Below are 24,149 nucleotides of genomic sequence, written 5' to 3'. Positions count from 1 at the left end.
CTTTCAAGTCTGGTTTTCTTTCTAGGAATGAACATGTCCAGTATTATCATCAGCAGGAATGATAACACCAGTTACCTTCAAATCCTGTATCAAGCTTAAAATTGATATAAACAAGTTCTGCCAAATGTCAATTGGTGTGAAGATAATAATACAAATACACATGTAAATACTTCTACAGTATAATATGTGTTAATATGATTGGAGTCTGGTGGTGGGTAGGTTGGTGTGAAGAGTTGTGTAGGCAATTCTCAGCCCCTGATAACTATCAGGCATTAATTTATCAGATACATAGGGCAGGTAGGTGCCATTGGTATCCCTACAAGGATAAATGTGGAGCTCTTCAGCTGTTCCTGTAAACTGTTGTATCATGTATGCTGCAAGAGTTGGGATCGCAAAGTCAAGGTTTTTCAGCACTATCCTTGCTGACAAATCAAAATATTATTATTTTCTCAAATTTTGCAATGCAGTTAGATAATTAGCATGGCCCACAAGAACTGTAAGCATCTTTGTCCATTAGAGAGAGGCAACTGGTAACATAGCTTGAGGGGCACAATTACTCGCGAAGCATATGACAAGACAAGGAGGCAGGCTCAATGAATTTCCACACTTGATTGAGCCCCTGGTGTTATCACGATTCTTTGTAATGCCAAGAATGCTAGAATAGTAGAGAAGCTAATTATAGACATGTGCTGTACGATATATTTTCAGAACAAAAATTGAATGAGAATATTAGATTATGGATTTTAAAGCTACTGGTTCCACTCAAATAGATTTATTAAAGATCGAAAAAATGAGCATTGTAAAAATGAGATTCACTTATTGCACAGTGAAATATATGCCCATTTTATAGTTTGAGTCAATCCTTCCAATCTGCTATTGTCTTCAATCATTTTTAATTTACACCAGCCTGTGGGAGATTGGCCTGAGCCACAAGTACTAGACTTAGGTTCCAAATACAGTCATAGATAGAGTCATGGAGATATAGAGCATCGAAACAGACCATCCAGTTCAACTCATCCATGCCCGACCAGATATCCTAAATAAATCTAGTCCCATTGCCAGCATTTGGCCCATTTCCCTCTAAACCCATCTTATTTATATACCCATCCAGATGCCTTTTAAATGTTGTAATTGTACCAACCTCCACCACTTCCTTTAGCAGGTTATTCCATATGTGCACCACCCTCTGCTTGAAAAGCTTGACCATTAGATCCCTTTTAAATCTTTCACCTCTCACCGTAAACCTATACCATCTAGTTTTGGATAGACCCTGGGGAAAAGACCTCGTAAATTTACTCTATTCATGCCCCTCCTGATTTTACAAACCTCTATAAGGTCACCCCTCATTCTCCAATGCTCCAGGGAAAATAGCTCAAATCTATTCAGCCTTTTTCTATCACTCAATTCCTTCAACCCTAGCAACATTCTTCTAAACCTTTTCTGAACCCTTTCAAGTTTCACAACATCCTTCCTAAAACAAGGAGACCAGAATTGAATGCAATATTCCAATAGTGGTCTAACCAATGTCCTGTACAGCTGCAATATGACCTCCCAACTCCGATACTCAGTGCACTGATCAATAAAGGAAAGCATACCAAATGCCTTCTTTACTTTCCTATCTACCTGTGATTCCACTTTCAAGGAACTATGAACCTGCACTCCAAGGTCTCTTTGTTCAACAACACTTCCCAGAATCTTACCATTAAATGTATAAATGCTGCCCTGATTTGCCTTTCCAAAATGCAGCACCTCACCTTTATTTAAATTAAACTCCATCTGCCACCCCTTAGCCCATTGGCCCATCTGATCAAGATCCCACTATACTCTGAGATAACCTTCTTTGCTGTCCACTACAGCACCAATTTTGGTGTCATTTGCAAACTTACTAACCATTCCTCTTACGTTCACATTCAAATCATTTATATAAATGACGAAAAGTAGTGGACCCAGCACTGATCCTTGTGGCACTGCATTGGTCACAGGCCTCCAATCTGTAAAGCAACTCTCCACTACCACCCACTGTCTTCTACCTTCAAGCCAGTTCTACATCAAAATTGCTAGTTGTCCAGCTATTCCATGTGATCTAACCTTTCTAACTAGTCTACCCTGAGGAACCTTGTTATATGTGTTACTGAATTCCATATAGATCACGTCCACTGCTCTGCCCTCATCAATCCTTTTCGTTACTTCTTCAAAAAATTCAATCAACATGATTTCCCACGCACAAAGCCATGTTGACTATCTCTAAACAATCCTTGCCTTTCCAAATACATGTAAATTCTGTCCCTCAGGACCACCACAGATTCAGGCTCACCAGTCTATTGCTCCCTACCACTTTTCTTAAATAGTGGCACCATGTTAGCCAAACATCCAGTCTTCCGGCACCTTGCCTTGAGCTATTGATGATACAATATCTCAGCAAGGGGCCCAGCATTCTCTTCCCTAGTTTCCCACAGAGTTCTGGGGTACGCTTGATCAGGCTGGGGGATTTATCCACCTTTATGCATTTTAAGATGTCCAGCAACTCTTCCCTTGTAATATGGACACTTTTCAAGATGTCGCTATTTATTTCCCCATGTTCTCTATTTTCCATATCCTTCTCCACAGTAAACACTAATGCAAAATACTCATTTCGTACCTCCCCGATTTTCTGCGATTCTGCGCATAGGTGGCCATGCTGATCTTTACAGGGCCCAATTTTCTTCGTAATTACCCTTTTGTCCTTAATGTGTTTGTAGAATCCCTTTGGATTCTCCTTAAATCTATATGCCAAAGCGATCTCATATCTCCTTTTTGCCCTCTTGATTTCCCTCCTACTGCTTTTATACACTTATAGGAAAACTCGCGCTTTCTGCTCTTTATATCTGCTATATGTTTCCTTCTTATTCTTAACCAAACTTCAATTTCTCTAGTCATCCTGCATTCATGACATCTACCAGCCTTGCTCTTCACCCTAACAAGAATATACTGTCTCTGGACTCTTACCTCATTTCTGAAGGCTTCCCATTTTCCAGCCGTCCCTTTACCTGCAAACATCTGCTCCCAATCAACTTTTGAAAGTTCTTGCCTAATACCATCAAAATTGGCCTTCCTCCAATTTAGAATTCTAACTTTTAGATCCAGTCTATCCTTTTCCATCACTATTTTAATAGAATTATGGTCACTGGGCCCAAAGTGCTCCCCCACTGACACCTCAGTCACCTGCTCTGCCTTATTTCCCAAGAGTAGGTCAAGTTTTGCACCTTCTCTCCTAGGTATGTCCACATACTGAATCAGAAAATTGTCTTGTGTATGTGATCCAAACTTCTGTACCTACGTTTCTCCACACAGACTGCCTCTCATTTTACTTCATTTTACCACATCAACCTTTCCTTCTTTTGAATTAGTTAAGCAAATTAAATGTTGATGGTGCCCACACCCACAGTTAGATTGTCTTGGATACTTTACTGGACAGCTATTGTCCTTCTCAAGCAAGGGAAGCTGGTGATGCCAATGAAAGTCTTGCTAGAGGGCAGCTAAAAGTCAGCTACCTTGGTGAAGAACTGGTGTATCGTTCCTTAAAGGATTGGGACATTACAACAGTCTGACAGTTTTATGATCACTTTTCCTGCTTTTCATTTCCCAATTCATTTTAACCTAGGTTCAAATACTCCTCACTGCCACATTGGATTCGACCTCAAATTCTTTGGATTATTATTCCAAGGCTCAGGACTATCTACCTAGTAACATAACCATGAGGATAGCTGCCCATTGGTAAGATCATTTAGTGGGGTACTTTCCCGCTTGGCCAAAGCTGCACCCTTCATCTGTTTTCCCACTATCATGGTGTCATTATTAGAACTGATTCTAGATCAAAAGGAATTTGCTTTTCGTTAGTACAGCGTAAGTCTGACCTTCATATGGCGAGTCTAAGAGTTTTATATCTCAGCTTCTCTATAGGGAACCAAGTGAAGCTGAACTGTTAACCTAAAGGAAACTCTGACAGGAAATGAAGAAAAATCAAAAGCGAACTCACACTGTGCTACTCCCATGTAATTCATTGATTGCAAATAATTTGAATAGTAGAGACCCATTCTTTGCTTGGAGGGCCTCCTTTAAAGTGTGAGGGAGGCTTACAGGGTGTACACTGCAAGGAGATATACTGAGAAGAAAGTCAAAGGTAACATTCAAAGGGAAAGAAAGAAACAGATTTAAAATAAAATCTTCAAGGACATAATTCAACAGTAAGAATGCAAGGTAAAAATGAGCTCCCCAATAGTCATTTTAATCATTTCCATTCCATGATTTTTGGACTCAAAGAGTTTTAATCCCTTTCCTCTGTTTGACAGAACTTCCTTTCAATTTGGCTTTGGGGAGGAAACTCTATGCAAGTACCGAAAATTCAAGGGAACCTATCATTTCAGACCTGAGGTTTATCACCTGCTTTTCGTTTGTTGATTGGGTTGGGTGGAGAAGAGCTCAACTAATTCATGACTTTTGTGAAGAAATGAGAGTAGCTTAACTCTGAATTTAGCACTAATCCATGTGTAGCAACTACTAAATCAGAATGTACATCAGTTAAATGGATATAAGAATTAAAGTGGGAGAAAGTGAGGACTGCAGATGCTGGAGATCAGAGCTGAAAAATGTGTTGCTGGAAAAGCGCAGCAGGTCAGGCAGCATCCAAGGAGCAGGAGAATCGACATTTCGGGCATAAGCTTCCTGAAGAAGGGCTTATGCCCGAAACGTCGATTCTCCTGCTCCTTGGATGCTGCCTGACCTGCTACGCTTTTCCAGCAACACATTTTTCAGGTAAGAATTAAAGTGCCAAAAACCTGAATCTGTAAAATAAACCTACCAGTATTGGATCTGAAGCAAAGCTTTAAAACTTGTAGATAGCGAATAACAAGGTAATAATTAAAGCTGATTTTTAAAATTCATTTGTGGGATATGAGTGTTGCGGGTGGCCAGCCTTTATTGCCCATCCCTAGTTGCCCTTGAGTGGGTGGTGGTGAGCTGCCTTCATTAACTGCTATAGTCTACCTGCTGTGGGTTGATCCACAATGCGAGGAATTCCAGGATTTTGAGCAGTGACAGAGAAGGAATGGCAGTATATTTCCAAGTCAGGATGGTGAGTGGTTTGGAGGAGAGCTTGAAGGGGGTCATGTTCCCATATATCTGCTGCCTTTGTCCTTGTAGATGGAAGTGGTTGCAGATTTGGAAGGTGCTGTCTGAAGATCTATGGTGAATTTCTGCAGTGCATCTTGTAGATAGTACACACTGCTGCTACTGAGCATTGGTGGTGGAGAGAGTGGATGCTTATGGATGTGGTGCCAATCAAGTGGGCTGTTTTGTTTGGATGGTGTCAGGCTTGTAGATGATGGACAGGCCTAGGGAGTCAGGAGGTGAGTTACTCAATACAGTTTTCCTAGCCTCTGATCTGTTTTTGTTGTCACTGTGTTTATGTGGCAAATCTAGTTGAGTTTTTGGTCAATGATGTTGGCAGTGGAGGATTCAGTGATGGTAACATCTTTGAATGTCAAGGAGTGGTGGTTAGACTGTCTCTTATTGGTGATGATCAAAGTCTGGCATTTGAGTGGTGGTGAATATTACTTGCCACTTGTCAGCTCAAGCCTGGATATTGTCCAGATCTTGTTGCATTTGAAGGTGGACTGCTTCAGTATCTGAGGAATCACGAATGGTGCTGAACGAAGTGCAATCATTGGCAACCATCCTCACGTCTGACCTTATGATGGAAGGAAGGTCATTGATGAAGCAGCTGAAGATAGTTGGGGCTAGGACACTACCCCGAGGAACTCCTGCAGAGATGTCCTGGTCCAGAGATGACTGACCCCCAACAACCACAATCATCTTCCTATGTGTTAGGTATGACTCCATCACCAGAGAGCTTTCCCCCAATACCCATTGATTCCAATTTTGCTTGGACACCTTGATGTCAAGGGCTGTTACTCTAACCTCACTTATGGAATTCAGCTCTCTTGTCCATGTTTGAACCAAGGCTGTAATGAGATCAGGAGTTGCGTGGCTGTAACTGAGTAGGTTATTGTTGAGCAGGTACTGCTTGATAGTGCTATTTATGACATCTTCCATCACTTTACTGATGATCAAGAGTAGACTGATGGGGTGGTAAGTGGCTGGATTGGATTTGTCCTACTTTTTAGATAGGGGTCATACTTAGGCAATTTTGCACATTGTCATGTTGGTGCCAGTGTTATAACTATACTGAAACAGCTTGGATAGGGGAGAGAATTTGGATAGGGGAGTGGCAAGTTCTGGAGCACAATTTAGTACTATTGCCGGAATGTTGTCAAGAGTCCATAGCCTTTACAGTATCCAGTGTCTCCAACTGTCTCTTAATATCACATGGAGTGAATTGATTGGCTGAAAACTGGTATCTGTGATGCTGGGGATCACTGGAGGAGGCCGAAATGGATCATCCACCCGGCGCTTCTGGCTGAAGATTGCTGCAAAACCTTCAGCCTTATTTTTGCACTGATGTGCTGGGCTGTTCCATCATTGAGGTTGGAGATATTTGTGGAGCCTCCTCCTCCAGTGAGTTGTTTAATTGTCCACCAGCATTCACAAGTAGATGTGGCAGGACTGCAGAGCTTAGATCTGATTCCGTTGTTTATGGGATCACTTAGCTCTGTCTGTCACTTGTTGCTTATGCTGTTTGGCATGTAAGTAGCCCTGTTTTTTAGCTTCACCTGTTTGACATCTCATTTTCAGGTGTGCCTGGTGCTGTTCCTGGCATGCCCTCCTGCATTCTCCATTGACCCGGAGTTGATCCCCTGACTTGACGGTAATCGTTGAGCTAGGAATATGCTGGAGGTTATGATGGTGGATATGATGGAGGTTATTCTCAATGGGAAAGTGTGATTTTGTCTCCACAAGGACTGTGGTGATGGTCACTTTTACCAATAATGTCATGGACAGATACATCTGCAGCTGATAGATTGGTGAGGCTCAGGTCAAGTATGTTTTTCCCTCTTGTTGGTTCCCTCACCACCTGCTGCAGACCCAGTCTAGCAGCTATGTTCTTTAGGACTCAACCAGCTCAATCAGTAATACTGTTGCCGAGCCACTTTTGATTGTGAACCTTGCAATCCCCCACCCAAAGTACATTTTGTGCCCTCACCATTCTCCATGCTTCCTCTGAGTGTTGTTCAGCATGAAGGAGTATCGATTCATCAGCCAAGGGAGGACGAGACGTGGTAATCAGCAGGAGGTTTCCTCGCCCATGTTTAACCTGAAGCTATGAGCCGGAGTCAATGTTAAGGACTGCCAGGGCAACTCCCTTCTAACTGTATACCACTATGCTGCTTTATATTGAAGATATATGCAGAGATAATGATGATGGTGTCTGGGACATTGTCTATAAAGTGTGATTCCATGAGTATGACTCTTTTGGTCTGTTGCCTGACAGGAGTTTTGGCACTAACCCCCAGAGGTTGGTAAGGAGGACCTTGCAGGGTCAACAGGGCTGTTTGTGCTGTTGCCCTTTCTGGTGCCTAGATTAATGCTGGGCGATCCATATGGTTTCATTATCTGAGACAATGTAGCAATTTGTACAAGTGAATGGCTTGTTAGGCCATTGAGAGGGCAATGCTGTGGGTCTGGAGTCACATGTAGGCCAGACCAGGTGAGTATGGCAGATTTTCTTCCCTAAAGGATATTAGCGAAAGAAATGGGCTTTTCCGACAATCAACAATGTTTTCATGGTCAACAGTAGATTCAGTAGAATCTTAATTCCAGATTTTTTTTAATTGAATTCAACTTCCACCTGTTGTTGGATTCAAACCTGGGTCCCCAGAATATTAATAGTCTAGCAATAATGCCCCTCGGCCATTGCCTCCCCTTATTTAACTGGAGAGGCATAATGACATTCTCATTATGTTGGACATGCTCTGCATTGTTTCTATTCCCATTCTGCTCTCTGCAGGGAATTAAAATAAGTTTCCCAGCTAATCTTGATGTAAATTTGCCAATTGAGGGCTGGTGGAGCACAATGTTGGCATAGTTACGTTTGTCCTAAGTATTGTTAGTGCAGCAAGTACTGGGCCAATACCTTAGCTCAGAGTTGATAATCCCTTATATGCATTTAAGGAATTAGCCTGTTCAAACCTCCTTTGAATTACACAAAGTAATTTTGACAGGTGGATATGAGTGTTTGGAGTTGAAACCATATATGAAGCTCTCAGGCATATTGTTCTTTTGGAAGAATTAAAAACCTATTACCTTCAATAACAAGAACCCATGTTGCAGACCAAAAGGTTGTGAGTATTCAACAGACAAAAGTAATTTCTGATGATTATAAGCCATCGATAAAACTATTTTTTTTCCTGTCACTCCTATAAACTTGAGAAGGATCGAGGGTATGAGAATGACTGAGAATGAGAATAAAGTAGATGTGAGACAGGAAGCGTATTTGTCCAAAGGGAAGACAACCCCTATTTCTTCATATGATGCAGCTAACCCATAATTATATTAAGGGGTACAGAAACTACTCAGACTCTTTTGTTAGAGAAGGATCCAATTTTCTGTCCAGAACCTAAAATGGAAACTGAGATTTTCATAAGAGAGATATATGAAGAAAGCATCCTGGTTCCATTGTGCAAAGTCAAATTGGTGTGTGATGTATTGTCTGGAACAGCTATTTGGAGTTGTTCAAAAATTATCAGTGGACAGAGTTGACATACTCCTGTGAAATGATTTGATTGTAGTAAACATTTTAGTTTTGCTCATAGTCACAGCAAATCCAAATGAGGTTAAAGTGACAGAGCAGTTTCAGGAACAGATTCCAAGTATCTTTCCATTGCAAATAGTAACCTGAGTAATGGCTAACTAATGCCCATCACTACAGGTCAAAGTACTACCACAAGCAGATGTTAGCATAGCCAAAGTTTTCCTAAAAGAGGGTGATAATTAAATGGAGGTATTTGGCATGTTTTCATTAATTGAGACTCTGGAATCTGATCTAGACTGAAATTAAGCAAAAAAAACCTGAAGGCTGGAAATCTAAAATCAAAACTGAAACTTCTGGAGAAACTCAGCAGATCTGGCAGCATCTGTGGAGGGAGAATTGCTAAGTTGCTCCAAGCAATTTCTGATTTTATTCCAGACTTAAATAAGTCAGCACAGATGGCTCACACTAAAGCTGAGGCTAAGGGAATTCTGGAGTTATATTAAAAATGGAGTTTGGATGGGAAATGGATGGTGGTTCATCAAATGGCAGTGCCACCTATGTATTGTTAGGAGATATAATGAGTAGCATGTGGAATGCCTATGACTGGATATGTAGAGATAAGGAAAACTCAAACATTGATAAACAGGTATTTTACCTGACTGAGACGTTATAAGGATGTTGTGTGACACTGTAAAACTTGCCCTACATCTCAGGTAGTAGAAAAATCAAAACATGTAATTAAACCAGCATCTTTGATAGCCATGCCAGTTTATTAAGAATCATTTAGTTGAGTATTAGTGGACTATGTAGAGTCATTATCAAAAGCAAAATCAGGACATCAGTAGACACAATTATGGATTTGACCACCTGATTTCCAGTGGCGTTTGCTTTGAGGATGATTAGATTAGATTCCCTACAGTGTGAAAACAGGCCCTTCGGCCCCAACTAGTCCGCACTGACCCTCCGAAGAGTAACCCACCCAGACCCATTCCCCCTAACTAATGCACGTAACTCTATGGGCAATTTAGCATGACCAATTCACCTAGCCTGCACATCTTTGGACTGTGGGATGAAACCGGAGCACCCGGAGGAATCCCATGCAGACACTGGGAGAATATGCAAACTCCGCACAGAGAGTCACCCAAGGCTGGAATCAAACCTAGGACCCTGGTGCTGTGAGGCAGCAGTGCTAACCACTGAGCCACCATGCCGCCCCTTTTAGATTAGATTCCCTACAGTGTGGAAACAGGCCCTTTGGTCCAACCAGTCCACACCGACCCTCCGAAGAGTAATAGACCCAGACCCATTTCCCTCTGACTAATGCACCTAACACTTTGGGCAATTTAGCATGGCCAGTTCACCTGATCCGCACATCTTTGGACTGTGGGAGGAAACCGCAGCATTGCAGCTAAGATGGTTAGACAGTTAACTCAGTTTTATACTTATTATGGGCAATGAATTGAAATACAAATGAGCAAAGTTGTAACTTCATGCCTTAAGTTTTCTAGAGCACCTCCAGAACATAATCAGTCGTCCATATATAAAATAATTGAGATCAATCACGTCTCATCCCCAAACAGGGAAATTTGGAGAGATATCATCATACTCTGAATATCATGGTGGAATCCTATTGTTATGAATGCCTGCAGGATTGGGATAGTTACTATTTTATTACTATCTTACTTCTTTATTCATTATGGCCACGAGACAAGAGTTTCATTAAAATCGATTAAGAAGAAGTTCTTAAGATAAAAAGACAGTTCTTTGATGTTGGATTATACGAACGCGTTTCTAGAGAAAGTAACAACAGCATGTAAAGTTGCGTTGGAGCATTTAAAAGCTTTCTGAGCACAAATGAAAGAATGGGCAAACATGCCAAAAACATGCCAAATGCCCTCTCTTCAGGGGAGGTGGTGGCATTGTGAACATTCAACCTGTGAATAGAAAGTATCCACCTTGCTCTCTCCCTTCTGTGTGAAGAAGTGACAGAAAATCCCCAGCAGCTAGCTACTCTCCCTCATCTTTCTCTGTAAGTTGTTCTCAATGCAAACCCCCTGTTGAAAGGAAACAGGCTAAAACTATCTTCAGAGGCACTAGCAGGGTGAATCCTCAACCAGTGAATGAAAGTCTGGAATCTGTGTATCCACAACATTGCATCATCAGTAAAGAAATGGAAGGAGTTGAAAGAAAGCTGAAAGCCAAAAGAAAACAACTTATTGCTATCTGTGATATGTACTGGTGCCAGAACTATGCTTCTCTGATTTTCTGTATTCTCCCCCACACATTAATATTTGTGTCTTGCCTTGTCTTTTTGTATATCTGTTTGTATGTGGATGGAAATTTTAAAAACTGTAGAGTTTAAGTCATGGGGTAATAAGTTAGCAATTCATGTTTCCTTCATTAAAAACTTTAGTTATAAGAAATAGTTATTTTTCTTGTTAATGTGAAAAACTTGGAGTGCATATTCTTTTAATCTGAATTAGACAATTAGGTGAAATTGGGCTATTGATTAAATTTTCATATTTGCAATGACTCCAGGAATAGTCTTGATTTCTGGTGCGCTGCTCCAATGAGTCATGATAACAAAGAAATTGTAACATGTATTCTTACTCCTACTTCTGATATTAAGTTTATAAAATTAAGGACTTAATTTAGTTATTGGTCATATTAGCATTTGTATTACAATCTATTAGTAGTTAAGTCCTAGAACTTCCTCCCTAATGGCATTATGGGTATACTTGCACCAAATAGACTGCAGCAGTTCAAGAATGCAACTTGCTACCACCTTCTAAAGGGCAAGTAGGGTTGGGAAATAAGTGATGTCCATATCTCATAAATGAATTAAAAAAAAACATTTTCCTTCTTCTTAAGAAATAAGTCAATTAAAAGTTTAATTAAAGAGACTTGCCTTCTCACAGGATGTTAATGCTCTTTGGTGTTGGGTTAGATCAGGAAAGCTAAAGGTTTTCATTCTAGTATTGCTAGGGACCCAGAGTGAAAGCAGTTCTTAAATAAATATGCTAATACTTGCTGGTTAACCAAATATGACACACTACTTCACATTTTAACTATCTAAGCAGAATGTAAAGTTGAATTAGGTTATTGTACATTGAGAGCAGCAGCAAGCCAGTAGCAAGTAACACTAATTGTTATTACAGATGTGTTAGGATTTGATATGGCAGTTACGGAATGGAACATTTATCCATCAAAGGAATATTGTGGTTATAAATTCTGCCTGCTCTTATCCTTACAAGGAGAGAGGTCTTGCTTGCACTGGGAGGAAGCATCTGTTGTATCAGTGAGTAGTTGGTAAAAGGTGGAAAAGAATGAGAAGTATGTTTCCATTCTGCAGTTTGTCTGCACTGTGCTACCGTATAATGATGGAAAAATGTTGTACCCAAGGCTTACCAAAAACCTGGTTTCAATCTTATTTTATTTCCTCTGAGAATAGTTTTCTGTTTTGTTGAAATACCTAAGATAGATTCGTTCAACCTGCATAATCTCTCCTAAGAGATAAAGCAAAAAGCGTGTGTGAATGTTGAAACCTCACTTTATTCTTTTTGTAATATATTTATAGAATAACTATTTACTGACCTGTATGTGTTGAGGAATTCCATTTAACTGCTAGAAAAAAACAACTGTTACAAAAAAGATTTTGACATTTTAAGAAGAACAGAATATTTTAAGAGAGCAAATAGAACTCATGGCTCAGTATCTAGAGGCATTACATTCAACAGAAAGTGGTTAGATGAGGTAAATTACAAGACCTTAGTGAAGCATAGTTGGACTACAATATACAGACACTGTTATAAAAAGGATGGAATATTTCTACCATTGATCATAAACCTATAATCATTGGCCATTCAGCTTACATGATCTATACTCCACATTGTTTTCTTTTTTTTTGTTAATGGGATGTAGTTATCACTGGCATAGCCAGGATGTGATGCACATCCCTAATTGGCCTTGAATTGTATCGCATACCTGACTATTTCACATTGCTGTGAGTCTAGGGTCACTTTAAGCCAGACCAGGTAAGGATGGTAATTTGCTGTGGTGGGATTTGAGCCTGTTACTGCAGTGCCTTATTCTGGGACTCTGGATCACTAATCCTGTAACATTGCCACTATGCCATGGTCTCCCTCCTGTCCTGCTGTCTCCACTGTATCTTAAATGTAGAAATTAAAAGGTAATCAGCACCTAGAGCATATTTTGAGAGAGCCTGTGTTTGACTTTCATATCACTGGCAAGTTGATAGTGAGAGGTAGGGATAAATTTAAGCTGATTGTAATTATGCCAAAAATGTTTGGTGAGAACTATCTGTTCGGAAACTCTATCAATTCATTGACTGTGCAGAAAATTTCTCTTCTCCATTGTACTCAACATGAATTGATTTGATGACCAACTTTGAAGATTCCAGATTTTCCTAACAGCCTCATTCAGAGGAAAGCTGATGTGGGATGTAAAATGCATTATACTGACAAGATAAATGCTGGGGCTCAGCTCTGCTCAAGGATACGGAGATGTCAGTAAAGAATTTGAAAGGACAGTCAGAATTTCAAAGCCAACTGTGAGTTTATAGACAGCGTAAAGAGGGCCAGCCTTGTGCAAGGGAGTCTAATGGCTGGAGAATTTTGAATGGGTTTGTGAAGGATTGAAGCAAATTGGCCCACTCAGTAGTTAAAAAAAAATTGAATCTTGAAGGAATGAAACCATAGTTAAATCTTAATTGACAGAGGTGAGAGAGGATTGGAGCTATACAAATTTCCACAAGTGAAAGAAGGCAGTCTTAGTAATTGAACTGATATGGTGTGTCAACTAGGTTTGGGGTTAAAGTGTTAACTAAGATTCATCCTAATATGGCAATTGGGGAAGTTGTTAGAGTCAAGGTGACAAGCATGTAGATGCTTCCAAGAGCCAAAAAGAGTTTTCCAAACTTATGAAGGAAATTTAGTGAGAGTTGGTTGTATAAATATGGGCAACTAGTAATCATAAGACCATAAGAAATAGGAACAGAGTAGGCGATTTGGCCCCTCAAGCTTGTCCTGCCATTCAGTAGGATCTTGGCTAATTCGACATTCCTCAGGTCCGCTTTCCTGTCTTTTCCTCTACTCATCAAGTATCTATCTAAATCAAGCTTAAATACAGGCAAGGTCTCAGCCCCCAATGCTCTCTGTGGCAAGGAGTTCCAAAGACTCTTAACCCTCTGAGAGAAACAAATTCCTCCTTATCTCAATCTTAAGCTGATGGCCTTTATACTGAGACTTTGCCCTCTGGTCCTAAATTCTCCCATGAAGGCAAACATCCTCTCAGAATTTACTCAGTTTTTGTCCAATGTGTGCAGGAGGGTTTCCTGTCAAAGGGCCTACAAGAGGGGAGGCCACACTGGATCTGGTGCTTGGTAATGAACCAGGCCAGGTATTTGATTTAGTGGTAGGTGAACACTTTGGAGAGAGTGACCATAATTCGGTTATGTTTAATTTAATGATGGAAAGGGATAGGTACATACCACAGGACAAGAGTTATAGATGGGGGAAGGGCAATTATAATGCGATTAGGCAAGACTTAGGAGGCATAGAATGGGGTAGCAAAATGCAGGGGATGGGGACAATCGAAATGTTGAACTGATTTAAGGAACAGATGTTGCGTGTCCTTGATAGCTATGCCTCTGTCAGGCAGGGAGGAAGTGATAAGGTAAGGGAACCGCGGTTTACTAACAAAATTGCAACTCTTGTTAAGCAGAAGAAGGAGGCTTTTGTGATGCTGAGACGAGATGATTCAGATGAAGCAATGGAGAGTTACAGATGAACTAGGAAGGATTTAAATAGAGATTTAAGAAGAGGAAGGAGGAACATGAGCAGTCTTTAGCAGATAGAATAAAGGAGAATCCTAAAGCTTTCTATAGGTAAGTGAGGAATAAAAGGATGACTAGGGTAGGAATAAGGCCTGTCAAAGACAGAAGTGGGAAGTTGTGTGTGGACCCTGTGAAGATCAGAGAGGTGCTAAGCGAATATTTCTCATCTATTTTCACTCAGGAAAAGGAGAATATTGTAGAGGAGAACAATGAGATACTGGATATTAGACTAGAAAGGATCGAGGTTAGTTACGAACAGGTGTTATCAATTCTAGAAGGAGTGAAAGCAGACAAGTTCCCAGGGCCGGATGGGATTTATCCGAGGATTCTCTGGGAAGCTAGGCAGGAGATAGCGGAGCCTTTGGCCTTGATCTTTGAGTCGTCATTGTCTACAGGTTTAATACCAGAGGACTGAAAGATTGCAAATGTTGTGCCCTTGTTCAAGAAGGGCAGTAGAGATGACCCAGGTAATTATAGACCAATGAACCTTACGCCTGTTATAGGAAACGTTCTGGAAAAGATTATAAGCAGTTATAATCATTTAACAAGCAACAATTTGATTGCAGATAGTCACAATGGTTTCGTCAAGGGCAGGTCATGTCTCACAAACCTCATTGAGGTTTTTGAGAAGGTGACCAAGCATGTAGATGAGGGTAGGGCAGTTGACGTGGTATACATGGACTTTGGTAAAGCCTTGATAAGGTTCCACATGGTAGGCTGTTGGAGAAAATGCAGAGGTGTGGAATTGAAGGTGATTTAGCAGTTTGGATTAGAAACTGGCTTTCTGTAAGAAGGCAGCGAGTGGTGATTGATGGAAAATATTCAGCCTGGAGTCCGGTTACTAGTGGTGTGCCACAAGGATTGTTTTGGGACACTGCTGTTTGTCGTTTATATAAATGACTTGGACGCAGGCATAGGTGGATGGATTAGTAAGTTTGCAGATGACAGTAAAATTGGTGGAGTAGTGGACAGAGTGCAGTGGGACTTGGATAAACTGCAGAATTGCAAATGGAGTTCAATGTAAAGTGATTCACATTGGTAAGAATAACAGGAAGGCTGAATGCTGGGTCAATGGAAAGATTCTTGGTAGAGTGGATGTGCATGGGATCTTCGAGTCCATGTACATAGATCCCTGAAATTACCACCCAGGTTGATAGTGCTGTTAAGAAGGCATACGATGTGTTAGGTTTTATTGGTAGAGGGATTGAATTACGTAGCCGTAATGTCATGCTGCAACTATACAAAAGGCTAGTGTGGCCGCACTTGGAATATTGTGTACAATTCTGGTCGCCCCATTATAGGAAGGATGTGGAAGCATTGGAAAAGGTGCAGAGGAAATTCACCAGGATGTTGCCTGGTCTGGAGGGAAGGTCTTATGAGGAAAGGCTGAGAGACTTGGGTCTGTTCTCACTGGAAAGAAGAAGGCTAAGAAGGGATCTGATGGAGACATACAAAATGATCAGAAGATTAGATAGGGTAGACAGTGAAAGTCGTTTTCCCAGGATGATGATGACGTCAGCTTGGATGAGGGGGGCATAGCGACAAAATGAGGGGTGATAGATTTAAGACAGATGTTAGAGGCAGGTTCTTTACTCAGAGTGGTAAGAGCGTGGAATGCCTTATCTGCTAATGTAGTTAACTCAGCCACATTAGGGGCATTTAAACAACCCTTGGATAAGTATATGGATGATTATGGGATAGTGTAGGGTATTGAGCTTAGATTAATTCACAGGTTGGCGCAATATCGAGGGCCGAAGGGCCTGTTCTGTGCTGTATTATTTTATGTTCTATGTTCTACCCTGTCAAGCCCCTTTAGAATCCTATGTTTCAATGAGATCACCTCTCATTCTTCTAAACTCCAGCGAATTAAGCCTTATGTGTTTAACCCTTGCTCATAAGACAATGCCTTTATACTGGGATCTCCGAGTGGACCTTCTTTGAACTGCCTCCAATTAAATAATATCTTTCCTTAAATAAGGAACCAAAACAGCTTACTGTACTCCAGGAGTAGTCTCACCCGCACATCACACAGTTGCAGTAAGACTTCCCAACTTTTATATTCCCCTTGAAATAATGGTCAACCTTCCATTCCTGATTACCTGCTGCACCTGTGTTTTTCTGCCTTTTATACACAAGTCACCCCAAGTTCCTTTGTGTTGCAGCTTTCTGAAGTTTTTTTCCATTTAAACAGGAGTGTTCTTTTGTTCTCCCTTTCAAAATGAACAACTTCACAACTTCTCACATTATGCTCTATTTGCCAGTTTTTTACCCACTTAATCTAATCAGTTGATTGTGAGTTTTATACAGTGTAATTAACTGAGATAAAGCTCTCACTAAAAGTGTGGACGTGGATTCTGTTGAAAGACAGTTCTTCTCTAGTGTATAATGTCTCCTATACCCTCAGTTGCCTAAGATCCCAATTCCCTCCCGAAGTTGTTTTGTCTCTCTGTCTCACCTCCTTAAACTCTTTGCTACTTGAAATCTACTTCAGTGAACAAGTGTTTGGTCACCTGTCTTGATTTCTTCTTATGTAGATCAATGTCAAATTTTGTTTGATTACTCTCCTGTGAATTGTCTTGTGATGTAAGATAAAGAAGAAAGATTAGCAGTTGTTATTGCAGTTGTTTCATACATATGAGAAAAAAAAGATTAGGATGACACAAGCCATTTGAACCATGGAACATTGAACGCATTACCTATATTATTGTAACATCCTGAAGGAAGATTCAGCATGACTTTTTCTGCTTTCTCTCCATTCAAGATGATTTTTAAAACAATTATGTGGTCATCTGTTCAAACCTGGCTGTTAGGAGCATAGGACCTGAGAAAATAGGATTTTAGACTAAGAGATTGGCACTTTGAGCCTGTGCTACCATTCAATAAAATCAATGCTAATCCAGTTTTGGTGTTATCTTCATTCTCTTTTCTGTCCACTATGACACTTGATTCCTTTGTTTATATGTTTGTTTTGAACATATGAGGTTGCGTTAATCCCCAGAGCTCAGAATTCCATGGGATGTTATCTTTGTTTTAGTCTTAATTCTAAGCAAATCCTGTTTCAGATATTTACTTGAAGGTGCTAATGAACACAGTACTGAGTACGTTTGCTAATAGCCACAAAGATTATACATATCCACTCCTTTGTGGAGAAAGAAAAGCCCACTGTTAAGATAGATAACATTTGTAGAATTTCACTATGTATGCACCAGCAGTCTAAAGCTCTGTATCATGTAATCCTTCCATTAACATTAGTAATAAAAAAATGCCAGAAATACTCAGCAGGTCTGGCAGCATGTGTGGAAAAAGAAAGAGAGTTAAGGTTTTGGGTTGCTGAGCTTTCATCCAAACCCACGTATCTGCGATGCTTTGCTTTTCTATTAAGATTATGATGCCTCTGAGAAATCCCTTCAAGCATTTTCTCCTGGAATGTAGCTCTTCACCTTTCTGTAGGAAAACAATAATGCCATAATGATTTAAGTTGTGAGCATATTATTTAGCTAATGTTAATATTTAATTTTATGATAATGATATTTTGAAGACATGCTCATTTTAACACCACAAGAAATTGGAATAGTAATAGGCTATTCAGCCCTTTGATCCTTTTCCATCATTCAGTTAGATTGTGCTTTATTAGCTACTTCAGACAATTTCCCTGCACAATCCCGTATCTCCTGATATCTTTATTACATTGAAATTTACCTATCTCAATCTGCCCCTCTGAGGCAGAGAATTCCAAAGATTCACCATCCTCTGAGTGCAAAGTTTCCTCTTCATCTCAGTCCTAAAATACCTACCTCTCATTCTGTGTCATCTGGTACTCAACATGCCCCAAGCCAGGGGAAACATCCATCTTGCATCTATCCCTGTCAAGCCCTGTAAGAGTTTGCATGTTTGAATGAGATCATCTCTCATCTTCTGAACTCCAGAGAAAAAGATTTAGGCTATTTAAACTTGCCTCACACGGCAGTCCTTTCATCCCAGGAATTAACTTAGCGTGCCTCCGGTGAACAGAAACACACTCTCTATATCAAGTATATCTTTCCTTGGGTAAGGAGACCAAAACTGCCCATAGTATTTCAGATGTGATCTGACATATAATTGCAATACAAAGCCTTTATATTAATACTCAAATATTCTAGTAAGAAAGGCCAACAAACTAACATTGGATAAAAGCAAATACTGTGGATGCTGGAATCTGAAAATGCTGGAAAATCTCAGCAGGTCTGGCAGCATCTGTAAGGAGAGAAAAGACCTGACATTTCAAGTCTAACTGACCCTTTGTCAAAGCTTAAAAAAAAAGTGTGAAATAGGGAGGTATTTATACCAGGCTGAGAGAAGGTGAGTCATGGCTCCAGAAGCAAAGGTAGCAATAAAGAGGTGATAATGACAGTGCATCGAGAGATTATAGGAGCTGTGAACGACCAAGGCTGAAGCCAGTGCTATGTGACAAAATATGTGGGGGATGGGGGGATGGATGAAGCAGGGGCAAAATGGAAAATAGGGGAGAAGGGGGAAGAGGAGAGGTAAAAGGTGATGAGAGAGTAGGGAGCGAGAGAAAGAGAGACAATCAAGAAACAAGAGGTACAGAACAGTGAAAAAAGTAAAAAATAAAATTACGGAGCAGAATGAAAACAGAAGGGTCGAGATGGGATCAAACTAACATCTGGTTCTCAGTAGACAATAGACAATAGGTGCAGGAGTAGGCCATTCTGCCCTTCGAGCCTGCACCACCATTCATTATGATCATGGCTGATCATCCTCAATCAGTATCCTGTTCCTGCCTTATCTCTATAACCCTTGATTCCACTATCCTTGAGAGCTCTATCCAACTCTTTCTTGAAAGTATCCAGTATGGGACTTGAACCATTAACTCTGATTTTCTCTCTCCACAGCTGCTGCCAGACCTGTTGAGATTATTCAGCATTTCAGTGTTATTATCAATATCTTAATAGTTTGCTATATCTGCGTGCTTACTTGCAATAACTGATGAGCAAGAACAGCCCAATCCCTTTTAAGTTCAACACTTCCCAGTCTTTCGTCTTTTAAGAAATACTGCACCTTCTGTTTCTTCGTATGAAAGTGGATAACTTTAAATATTTCATATTTCCATCTGCCATTTTTTTGTCTACTCTTTTGCTTCTCTAAATTCTCTTGAAGTATTTTTGTTTGCCCTTCACAGTTCATGCTTCCACTTAGTTTTATGTTATATACAAACTTGGATAATTCCTACATCCAAATCATCGATATAAATTGTGACTATCTAGGACTCAAAAAATGGTCCAACAGGTCCCAACCTCACCATCAAACCAGCTGACAAGGGAGGCGCAGTAGTAGTTTGGCGCACTGACCTTTACACCGCTGAGGCCAAACGCCAGCTCGCAGATACCTCCTCCTACCGTCCCCTTGACCATGACCCCACCCCCCACCACCAAACCATCATCTCCCAGACCGTCCATAACCTCATCACCTCAGGGGACCTCCCATCCACCGCCTCCAACCTCATAGTCCCACAACCCCGAACCGCCCGTTTCTACCTCCTGCCCAAAATCCACAAACCTGACTGCCCCGGACGACCCATCGTCTCAGCCTGCTCCTGCCCAACCGAACTCATCTCGGCATACCTCGACACGGTCCTGTCCCCATTAGTCCAAGAACTCCCCACCTACGTTCGTGACACCACCCACGCCCTCCACCTCCTCCAGGATTTCCGCTTCCCCGGTCCCCAACGCCTCATCTTCACCATGGACATCCAGTCCCTGTACACCTCCATCCCCCATCACGAAGGACTCAAAGCACTCCGCTTCTTCCTTTCCCGCCGTACCACCCAGTACCCTTCCACCGACACCCTCCTTCGACTGACCGAACTGGTCCTCACCCTGAACAACTTTTCTTTCCAATCCTCCCACTTTCTCCAAACAAAAGGAGTAGCCATGGGCACCCGCATGGGCCCCAGCTATGCCTGCCTCTTCGTAGGGTATGTGGAACAATCCATCTTCCGCAACTACACTGGCCCCACCCCCCATCTTTTTCTTCGCTACATTGATGACTGTATCGGCGCTACCTCGTGCTCCCACGAGGAGGTTGAACAGTTTATCCACTACACCAACACCTTCCACCCCGACCTCAAATTCACCTGGACAGTCTCGGACTCCTCCCTCCCCTTCCTAGACCTTTCTGTTTCTATCTCAGGCGACCGAATCAACACGGACATCTACTACAAACCTACCGACTCCCACAGCTACCTGGACTACACCTCCTCCCATCCTGCCCCCTGTAAAAACGCCATCCCATTCTCCCAATTCCTTCGTCTCCGCCGCATCTGCTCCCAGGAGGACCAGTTCAAAATACGTACAACACAGATGGCCTCCTTCTTCAAGGACCGCAATTTCCCCCCCGACGTGGTCGACGGTGCCCTCCACCGCATCTCCTCCACTTCCCGCTCCTCCGCCCTTGAGCCCCGCCCCTCCAACCGCCACCAGGACAGAACCCCACTGGTCCTCACCTACCACCCCACCAATCTCCATGTACAGCGCATCATCCGCCGTCACTTCCGCCACCTCCAAACAGACCCCAGCACCAAGGATATATTTCCCTCCCCTCCCCTATCAGCTTTCCGTAGAGACCACTCCCTCCGCGACTCCCTTGTCAGATCCACACCCCCCACCGACCCAACCACCACTCCCGGCACCTTCCCTTGCAACCGCAGGAGGTGCAACACTTGCGCCCACACCTCCCCCCTCACTTCTCTCCAAGGCCCCAAGGGAAACTTCCATATCCGCCACAGATTCACCTGCACCTCCACCCACATCATCTACTGCATCCGCTGCAGCCGGTGTGGCCTCCTCTATATTGGGGAGACAGGCCGCCTACTTGCGGAGCGATTCAGGGAGCACCTCTGGGCCACCCGGACGAACCAACCCAACCAACCTGTGGCACAGCATTTCAACTCCCCCTCCCACTCCACCGAGGATATGCAGGTCATTGGACTCATCCACCGCCAAACCACAACAACCCGACGGTCGGAGGAGGAGCGTCTTATCTTCCGACTGGGAACCCTCCAACCGCAGGGGATGAACTTGGACTTCACCAGTTTCTTCATCCCCCCTCCCCCCACCTTGTCTCAGCCGGATCCTTCCAGCCCGGCACCGCCTTCCTGACCTGCAGTCTTCTTCTTGACCTCTCCGCCTCCACCCTACTCCGACCTATCACCCTCACCTTGACCTCTTTCCACCTATCACATTTCCAACTCCCCTCCTCCAAGTCCCTCCTCCCTACCTTTTATCTTCTCCTGCTGAACACTCTCTGCTCATTCCTGAAGAAGGGCCTGTGCCCGAAACGTCGAATCTCCTGTTCCCTGGATGCTGCCTGACCTGCTGTGCTGTTCCAGCAATAAAGTTTCAACCTTAACAGCACCCCATTAGTCAGAGCATGAATACCTGAAAATCACTTACTTATTCATACTTTCTGTTTTCTGTCTACTCATTTTCAATCTATGCTGATCCATTCTCCAAATCCTGGGTTCAAGTCCCACTTGCTGCAGGGGTGTACAATATCTCTGAACACGTTTATTCAAAAATATCTATTCCCTTTATCTCTTGTTCATGAACCACTTGTATGTTACGTTGCTGACAGCTTTCTGAAAATCTAAGTAAGGGTTATTGTGGTGCAGTTGTAGTGTCTCTATCTCTGAATTAGGAGACCTGGCGTCAAGTCTTACTCATTCCAGAGGTGTGTGATAACATCTCTGATTCTCCCTTTTCAATTTTGTTAATTTTATCCTCAAAGTTTTAGTTTATTTTCCCAAAACAATTAGGTATTCCATTTAAACATTAATTTACAGTCATGAAAATTGATATTTATCAGTAATCTGTGTGTTATCTTCATCTTGTTTTAGGGTTCAGTATTTTGTACCCAAGCTTCTGAATCCTATAATCTCTTTCTGACAACTGCTATAACTGATGGGATCAAACTCTGGGATTTACGGACACTAAGGTAAGAAAATATTCTGAGTGGACTTTTTTGTCATGTCCCTTTGTAAAAATAGGCTTCAAGTGAATAGGAATACAAACTTTACGTGTGATGAGTTTTATGGAAATAAGGTTCATGCAGTGTTGATTAACTGGATTATAGATTTAGACAATGCAAAGTGTTTTGCCTGTGTATTATTGAGAAAAGACACATCTAGTTTCAAGATCTCATCTTGCACTCATTTGCACTATTCGCCAGAATACAGGAACAACATTTTTATAAGTATGAGAAGAACATCTTGATTGATTGGCAAGTGGTCTCGGATGGATAGAGGTGGAGAGTGCATGACTACTGGCAGTCATCTACCAAACTTCATTTAAATTTAAACCAGGCAGCTTGACACAGACTGGTCAAGTCATTGCCTTGAGGAATGAACCAGGGAGGGATTGTTGTCTGTTTTGTTCAGTTCTAACAGGTGCAGTGTACATATGTATTCTTACTGTCGACAAAGAACAGGGCCCTGTATAGGTTTCAATATGTGCAAGATGTGCAAGTACGTCTCTCTGTGAGTCCAATTGAAAGTCTTAAATTGGTTGTTAGCATAAGGTTTCACACATCAACAATTATGTAGCAAATATTGTCCCATTGTAGAATCAATACCAATGTTGGATACTGTTTTTAATGATTTAGCAAGCACAGGATGTTTGGCATGGTTAGTACATTGCCTGTTGTAAACATTTGACTTTATCCACCATGCTATGGAACGTATGGCCTATATATGTAGCATCACTTTGTCATTGAAATTATTATACCACATGCTTCATTTGTCTGATAGGCATAGTGTGTATTTAGCTTAATGGTAGCATCCCAGTAGCGGCAAACACCACTCTGTTACTACTGCATATCAGCAGCAAGAAACATCTACCTTCACTTGTTGCTCAAAGTTTTGAGAATATGGCTTTCAACTGAAGAAAGCAATTAACAGCTATTCTGTGGTTCATTTCTAAGGAGCATGTCTTGACTGGTCAGAGTCAAACTATTGGATTAAATTTAAACAAAGTTTGACTGTTACCTATTAATCATTATTTAAGTTGTGGATTCTCCATGGTAATCCCTCTACAATCAGCATCCACTTGCCAACTTTGCAGCATGCTGTTTTTAGACCGTATGAAAATGGTCCCCTTTACATTTATATTTTTGCAAATTGTCCTGAATGAGTAAAAAACAAAATGCCTCATCAAATATGTATTTTTCTCAGGAATACTCAAGCTCCCAAATGACTATTTATATCCCTTCTAAATTAACTTAAAAGCTCTTACCATGTTGTGATGCGGTACTGTCCTTCATCTCCACTGGCACTTCAGACAAGATTTCTCATTGAGATGTACAGAATATGACCTAATCTTTAATTCACTCTATACTTCGCTATTTGCTTGCTATTTTGCTTTCAGTTAACATGGAAGTCAAAACTAGTTTACTTACAAAATGCTAATTTTAAACAATCATGATCACTGATAAGTACTGAAAGTTGATGAAGACGTTACAAAAGACATTGCACTTCAAGTTATGTTGAAACCCTGCACTTGTAGGCATATTAATACAAGAAATCAGTTGGTTGAATTTATTTTTAACATACTCAAA

The 24,149-nt window shown here is 41.4% G+C and overlaps 1 protein-coding gene across 8 annotated transcripts in view; it reads left to right on the top strand.

The window, feature by feature from the left end:
• wdr27 (WD repeat domain 27) overlaps window positions 1-24,149 on the top strand; it is a 526,425-nt gene that overhangs the window by 143,814 nt on the left and 358,462 nt on the right. For all 8 annotated transcript variants that reach the window (XR_015758354.1, XM_087991151.1, XM_087991149.1 and 5 more), the window contains one exon: window positions 22,435-22,532. Coding sequence is in view for 7 of the 8 variants with exons in the window: in XM_087991151.1 (XP_087847277.1) it covers window positions 22,435-22,532 (98 nt within the window). In the remaining variant the exon portion in view is untranslated. The remainder of the gene's footprint in view (window positions 1-22,434; window positions 22,533-24,149) is intronic.

The sequence above is a fragment of the Chiloscyllium plagiosum genome, unplaced genomic scaffold, assembly GCF_037043375.1.
Source record: "Chiloscyllium plagiosum isolate Xiang-an unplaced genomic scaffold, Cpla_swu_hap1 HiC_scaffold_10, whole genome shotgun sequence".
NCBI lineage: Eukaryota > Metazoa > Chordata > Chondrichthyes > Orectolobiformes > Hemiscylliidae > Chiloscyllium > Chiloscyllium plagiosum.
The sequence above is the reverse complement of the archived record's forward strand: the minus strand, read 5'-3'. Positions and strand labels throughout refer to the sequence as shown.